Source organism: Geospiza fortis, unplaced genomic scaffold (genome assembly GCF_000277835.1).
Source record: "Geospiza fortis unplaced genomic scaffold, GeoFor_1.0 scaffold425, whole genome shotgun sequence".
Lineage (NCBI taxonomy): Eukaryota > Metazoa > Chordata > Aves > Passeriformes > Thraupidae > Geospiza > Geospiza fortis.
Window position 1 is genome coordinate 2718419 of NW_005054387.1, and position 7638 is coordinate 2726056.

Below are 7638 nucleotides of genomic sequence, written 5' to 3' on the forward strand. Positions count from 1 at the left end.
GAGGGGAAAGGGACAAGGATGAAGCCAGCAGCCCTTTCAAGAGGAATGACCAGTATTGTTTGCATAGGTCAAAATGAAGAGCAGAAGCAGCACACATCCTGGCCAGCATGCCTGCAGGGCCCTCTGACTGCAGGAGGGGACTCTGTCCTCCTTGTTCTCCTCCTCTTCTTGCTCCTTCTCTTGCTCCAGTTCCCTGTCATTTAGCCATCCTCCGCCTACTTCCAAACAGTCTGCTTCCAGACACTGGCCACACACTGCCTGCTTCACTGGCTTCCATGCAGTGTTAGACAAACCAGCAGATCTGCCCCATCTACAATTCTTGCATTTCAGGAAGAATTAAATGCAAAGGGGAAAAGGCTTCACACCCTTTTTCAGATCTCCTGTGCTGCACAGCCTAGAGGAATACTCTCCTGTCACCTCTGAGCCAGCCTTTGGATAGCTTTTTCCTGTAGCTGGAAGGGGATTTCAGCCAGGCAAGCGTTGCAGAAGCTGATGATACAACATCCTGCAGTAACCACAATGCCTTTAACATTTCTTGGAGGGCGTCAGCCCAGTTAGCTCAGCCTTTCAGCCAGGCCCTTGTTTTCCAAGAACAGGAAGGGAGGTGTTCCTGGCACTCAGGAAAAGCAGCACCACATGGAAAGGTATTTTATTTCCCAGGGTCTATGTAGTCTTTACTGAACCTCTGTTAATTTTTTCTTAATAATATCCTGAGAAAGCTCTGCACCCTAAACCCACCATTGTTACAGGAAAGTGCCTCTCCACACAGATGTTCCTCTTCTTCTGTAGGAAATGCAAGGAAATACCTTATTTAGTATCACACACAAAATGAGCTCCACATTTGCTTCCTGGTGCTACACAACACAGCTGCGGAGCACGGTCTGCTGAGCTAGATTATATGTCAAAAACTGTTCAAAGCCTAAAAAAACCAGGGAAAACTAACACATTAAGGAGGAGTGGGATGCCAGCCAGCTGCTTTCACGCATGCTGGACGTCTGAGCGCAGCAGAGCTCCGTCCTGGCAAGGCTGAGGAGCTGAGGGCTCATTTTCCATGGCAGTCCTGCCACCTCTTTCTCAATTCTCAGGCAGCAAGTGAAAAAGGAACCAACAAAGCAAAAACCTTTGCAAGGCTAGAGAATAAACCCTCTTGCACAATGAGATTTGGCAGAGAAATTGCCTTTCCCAGCTATAATACGCCCACTGTTCCAGCAGACTGGGTCTCACAGTGGCTTCCACAAACATCCACGGTGCCGCATCCGGGGCAGTGTGCAGGGCCACAAATGGAGGATTCATAGCCAGGGAGCTGCCAGCCAGCTTGGCCTCTTCCCAATGAAGGGCTCCCATGTTCAAGCAAGAATTCCCAGAGCCAGGAGAAAGCACGTTGTCTGTTTGTTTGGGCTTCTTTTTTTTTTTTTTTTATTATGAAATAAGATTAATCGCTTGGGGGTTGGTAGATAAAAGGAGCTCTCAGCAGATGCAGGAAGTGAGCAAGGAAGAACATGAGCCTCAACAGTTTTGGGGACACAGGGCTCGAAACATCAAAGCTGGGATGATCTGAACAAGCTCTGTGTTGTTTGCTCTCCCAGGTAACTCGGGCACTGAGTTACCTCTCTGGCAGGAAGTGGTGAGCTTTCCAAAACCAGGTCATGGTAAACAGGCTGCTGAGTGCAGACAGACCAGGAAAAAGTTGGTAATTGAAAACAGGTACTGACAAAAGATAATGCAGACATAGAGGAAGGCAAAAGCATGCATAAAGAAAATCACATCCTAGAGCAGGGCCCAGAGTAAAGTCAATGTCTGGTTCTTAGGTCTTGCTCTGTGTATAAATTAGGCTTTGTTCACAGGCAGAAATGGTACAAAGTTAACAAAAATTAATTTAAAAAGATGCAGGGTTCTGAGTTGAATCCATAAAAGCCTCTGATGGTCACTGAAGCAGATGAAGGCAGATTACACTGGCTATCTTGTTCTGGATGTGATTTATATGAAAATGACTTAATGAGTAACAAGGCTATAGAGTGAGTTTAAAAACACATTTAATAACTCATCTCATAAACAGCAACTCAGAGAAGACAAACGACAATGAAGCTACACAACAAAATCACTGAGATACTACCCCAAAATTCCTTTTGGAAACCAAAAGGAAAGGTCTGAGGCTATTGTCCACCTCCACCTAACAGGTTTTCCAAAGAGTAGTTTGCAAGTCCTGGAGATTTAACAAGCACATGACAAGGGAAATCTTGAGCCCTATCACATTTAAAAAGGTGAAGAAGCAGCTCCTGAGAAGGAAAGATCCCAGATGAGCTGGGTAAGGGCCCTTCTGAGCACTTATGACTTGAGACCAGCTGCAACACTGCCCTCTCAGCAACCCCTGAGCATCACAAGCAGTGAGAAACCAACTGTGGGGAATGAGTTTTGGCTTGCAAAAATGACAAACCAAAATCTACAGGAGCACTCAGTTAAACCTGGCAGGGGACCACCAGTGCCACTGCAAGTTTCCTGCACGGCTTGCCTGGTGCAAGAGGTGGAACACCCCAATCACAACCCTGGAAAACAGTTTGAACTGAATGAACTGTATGAACACAGGGCAAAACCTCCTGAGACCCAGCTGAAGCTGCCTGCTCCTTCCCACAAGCTCCTATTTCTTTTGAGGCTGAAGAACTGGAGTTACACCATCAGTGTGAGGGTTCAGGTGGCTCTTGCTGCCCACCACATCTTTCCACAGGACTTGGCCTGGACCTTCTCATTCCACTTTCATGCAATAGACTCTTCTCACCTAAATGTAACTTTTACATTTCTCCTTCCATAACTGCACTGGGTTTTGTTCAGCCCATTGGGTCAATCTCCAGAGTTTGTTTTGATCCTGATCCAGCTCTTCAAAGCTCTCGAACCCATTCCCAGCTCGGCCTGCAAATTCAATAAGCACATTCTCGATTCCATTATCCAAGCCAAAACAAGGAACTTACTTGATAAATTCTTTCAGCTGAACAGTGAGCTACTGTCAAGTTTCCTGGCAATGGTCCTCCAGGAAGTTTCATATTTATTTCATAATATCTGAGAAACCAGTTCCTTCTTGCACTGTGGACTGTAGGTCTCTTGCAGGAAGGGCTTCAAGAACCTCAAGAAATCCTTATTTCAGGCTTTCAACTTAGAAAAGTAACATGAAAATAACACATGAGCAGTTCTTGAAGGGGTAAGAGGGATGCAATAACAGGATGGAAGAGCTTAGAGCAGTCCTGGAAGGGTTACACACCCCTGACTGCTGGCATGCAGCAGGAAATGTCTACACAAGACTAGAATTAACTGCTAACTCTTCTCTGACAGACACCAAGGAGCCCCAAAGGGTGTTGCACCAAACTAAAATTTGAGAAACTGGGCTGGAGCATATTTCTCAAGCTGATTTCTGCTCTCCTGAGGAGGAATCAGAATAGCTGAACATGGCAAATACCTCTACTGGTCTTCTCGTAGGTGTTACAAGCAACATACTTGTCTCAGTAGCCTCCTAGGAGATAAAGTTGGGTTGGCTGGGTTGCACTCACCTGATTTTTTTCCTCCTTTCACTCCCTAAACTTTTGCTGAAGTAGCAGTTTGTTCTGACACAGGAACAGGGAGGGCTGTGCCCACTTCTCCCATCACGTATTTCCAGGTGTTCCCCTCAGAGCTCCTCTGCTGCAGCCCTTGCCAGCCAGAAGGGAAATGCTTCAACTGTAGAGACTTAGGCAACACTGTTTGGTAACTGTTAGATGAATATGGCAACTATAAATACAGACTTCCTTATTGTGACACCGTGGAAATATTATAGCGCTGTATTTAAAATCAGCAGATCAACCCTTAGCCACAAAAGCTGCATTTAACCAGATTTTAACCCAAACCCAGCATTTCACAGCCCATTTGGCTGGTGGGAACATTCAGATATGGGGATGAACAGGTACTTTGTGCACCTCCCTGAAAACTCCACCAGCTCCAGCTGTGCTCAGAGTGGGCCCAGATGTGCCAGGCTCCTGCCAAAGCCTCCTCAGACCTTGCACCAAGAAAAGTCAGACCCACAATCTGGGGAGACTCAAGGCTCTTCCTTACAAATCCTGGGCTCTACAGCTCACGGATGGATCAATCAGCAGTGCAGTTTCTTAGAAGGAGGTCGGTGCTGCTCAGCAGGGGAAGCACAGCAGCGCCAGCAGAGTGCTGAGCTGTGCCTGGGAAGCAGCTTCCCAAATAAGGCTAAAAAGCTCCACGTTCCCAAGGCACAGCTGGCTGCTCCTGGAGCACTGGAGGAACTCGAGTGTCTCACAAGAAAGTGAAAAGAAAGAACAACCCTCCTCAGAAAAACCCACATGCCAGGGCAGGCCCAGGACTAAAGACCAAGTGGCACAGGATGAGTAAAGAAAATAAAGAAAACCCTCCCACCAAGTGAAGTCGGTCAAATAACTACCACACGACAATTCAAGACTGCATGCTAAAAGCCTGCCTCTAATAATATTTGGTTTATTTAAATTAATTTAACTAAATTTTATTTTATATTATTTTGGCTTATTGTTAATTATTATTAGTTTCTCTTCCCCTTCCCTTCTCTCCCTAAATCCAGCTTAGTATCACACAAATTAATGCTGTCCCACGAGGTCCTCCTTGCTTTTCCCAGAAGGAACATGGCTCAAGTTCCTGGAATTTCAATGGCTTGGAGCTACAACCTCTCACTAATGCACACAGCACAGAGGAGCTGCAGGGCCCTACAGAGCCCTCAGGATTCAGCAAGTATCTGCAGACTACACTGGGCAGCAGCTGGGAAAAACCAGCACGGTGGCAGCTCCAAACCCCATCCCAAGTGGCAGAACCCAGGGTGATCTCTGCTCCCTTCCCAAAACGCAGCTGCACTTTGGGGAGTGTCCTGGGCTGGCTGCTCCTGGAGCTGCCAGCAGATGCCACAAATTCCTGCTGGCTCATCCTGGAAGCTGTGCTTTGTAACAGAAGCAAACCCAAGCTTTGAGACTAAAGGGCATCCCAGCACACCTAGCACAGCTTGCCATGAATGTGGCATTTCACCAAGCAGTGCCAGTTTTGACAGGGTTCCCTTTGGAGGGAGGCACAGCATCAGCTTTGGATCCCACTGGGAACTGCAGACCAGGAGAACTGCAAGGAATTCTGCTGCTCTGGGCAGCTGCTGGGTGGGGTTTGTAACTCCTTAGAAGCCACCAGCAGAGTGGGCATATTTGTTTCCAGAACTGCAGCCTGCTCCTGGCATCTCCTCAGGAATTCCCGTAACAGGTCTGTCATCCAAGAGAGATGAACTGATAACAGATCAGCCACAGCCTGCTGGAGGCTTCGGCTCTAAAACCACAATAACACAGTTGCAAGTGTGGCAGAGCTGTGACTGGAGGCACATCCTTGATGTTCAGATGTGTTTTCTACCGGTGCTCATTACCTTGCAGCTGGCCTCAGTCTGCCACAGAGGGAAGCTCCCAGCCCTCGCATCACCTAACAATAATTAATCCACTTACAATTATGAATTAATAATAACCCTGTCTGCACAAAGCCTGGTCCATGCCAAAGAGCAGCCTGGAGCTTCAGCAGCAGATACAGGCTGAAGCAGCGACAGGTTGAATCAGACATGAGGGATTGGGATTTCACTGCTGGTTTGTTTAACCCCAACCTCAGTCACCTCAGTCAGATGCTGGTGACATTCCACACGTCCAGTGGGCATCACCTGCATCCAGTGCCAGCACCACCGAGAGTCCAGGTGATGTTCTGGTGAGGAAGCTGCAGCAGGATGTGATGGATGAAGATGGGCACTGCAGGGCATGCCTGCAGCGCCCTGCCCCGGGAACAGAACAGCTTCCTGCCAATGCCAGCCAAAGCCTGTTTGAGCTCTGCTGGTGCCAGTGCTGGACATCACCTGGAATCAGCAGCTCCTGCCGTGGCCGCACCTCGCCCGCTGCTCTGCGCTGCTGGGACCCTACCCCGGAGCCTCAGCTCCATTACAGCATCTCCCACCTCCCTTTCTATTCCCAAATCACTCAGGGCCCCTCCATGACAGGGATCCCTCCTAGAATCCCTCGGAGTCCCAGGACTCCTCAACTCCCCCTTCCTTGCACACCCCATTACAAAGACCCCCTCCAACTCCCACAGGCGTTCTCCATGACAGTGTCCCCCACTGACAGGGACTCCTGAGAGTCCCCTCACAGACAGAACCCCTCAACTCCCCCTTCCTTGCACACCCCATCACAAAGACCCCCTCCAACTCCCACAGGCGCTCTCCATGACAGTGTCCCCCCTGACAGGGACTCCTGAGAGTCCCCTCACAGGCGGGACCCTCCGACTCCCCCTTCCTTGCACACCCCATCACAAAGACCCCCTCCAACTCCCACAGGCGCTCTCCATGACAGTGTCCCCCCTGACAGGGACTCCTGAGAGTCCCCTCACAGACAGAACCCCTCAACTCCCCCTTCCTTGCACACCCCATCACAAAGACCCCCTCCAACTCCCACAGGCGCTCTCCATGACAGTGTCCCCCCTGACAGGGACTCCTGAGAGTCCCCTCACAGACAGAACCCCTCAACTCCCCCTTCCTTGCACACCCCATCACAAAGACCCCCTCCAACTCCCACAGGCGCTCTCCATGACAGTGTCCCCCCTGACAGGGACTCCTGAGAGTCCCCTCACAGACAGAACCCCTCAACTCCCCCTTCCTTGCACACCCCATCAGCATGCGCGGTGTGCAAGGGCGGGGCGTGAGCGTGCAAGGGACCGAGTGTGACGGTGCGTGGGTGTGCAAGGGATGGGGTGTGTGGTACTGCGTGTGTGTGTGACACTGCGTGGCTGTGCAAGGGATGTGTGTGTGATACTGCGTGGGTATGTGTGACACTGCGTGGCTGTGCAAGGGATGTGTGTGTGATACTGCGTGGGTATGCAAGGGTTGTGTGCATATGACACTGCATGGGTGTGCAAGGCAGGGTGTGTGCCCTGCAGTGTGCGTGCAGAGCCGGGTGTGCTGCTCTGCACACCCACACTGTGCACACCCGCATCCCCTTGCACACTCACCGTCACCCTCCCAGCTCTGCTGCACACACAGGCCGTGCTGGGCGTGCAAGGCCGCTGCCCCTCGCTCACCCCATCCCACACCCACACAGGACTCCCCGGGCTCCCTCATCACCATCATCACCTTTATTGCGTGGTGGGAGCAGCAGGGCCCTCCCCATGTCCCCCCAGGTGGCCCCCCGGTGTCCCCAAGGCCAGCAGGCGCTCGCTGCCCTCCCAGAGCTCCCGTGCCAGGCGGTCATCGCGCCCCGCCGGCCATGGCACCCGGGGGCCGCCGTGGGTGAAGTAGCGGCCGCTGAAGGGCTCGAGGCCGTCCCGCGTGGCGCAGTCCAGCACGGCCTGAGCGCCCTCGGCTGCCTCCAGGAACAGCAGCCAGGCCAGTGGCACCAGCAGGGCCTGCAGCCACAGCGGAGCGTGCCGGAACAGAGAGGTGTTGACGAACCCTGCGGGAGAGTGGCACGTGTGGCGTGTCCCCCTGCATGTCCCAGAGGATGGGCACATAAGGGAGATGCCACAGGCAGCATGGCTGTGACTGTCCCCAGGCACTGCCATGCTTGTCCTGGCTGTGCAAGGCTGGGCTGTGTGGGTGTGTCCCAGGTGAGGGCAGGTGCA

General features: G+C 51.4%; 2 protein-coding genes across 3 annotated transcripts in view; both read right to left on the reverse strand.

Moving 5' to 3' along the window:
* Positions 1-3667, reverse strand: part of FLOT2 (flotillin 2) — a 15387-nt gene extending 11720 nt beyond the window's left edge. For both annotated transcript variants that reach the window (XM_005425495.2, XM_031060680.1), the window contains exons 1-2: positions 3537-3667; positions 2964-3144 (exon numbers count right to left, since the gene is read on the reverse strand). The gene's annotated coding sequence lies outside the window, so the exon portion shown is untranslated. The remainder of the gene's footprint in view (positions 1-2963; positions 3145-3536) is intronic.
* A 3485-nt stretch (positions 3668-7152) lies between these two features.
* The window catches only part of DHRS13 (dehydrogenase/reductase 13), a 3025-nt gene continuing 2539 nt past the window's right edge, over positions 7153-7638 (reverse strand). Inside the window, 1 exon segment of the mRNA XM_031060626.1 lies at positions 7153-7469. Within this exon segment, the coding sequence (XP_030916486.1) occupies positions 7153-7469 (317 nt within the window).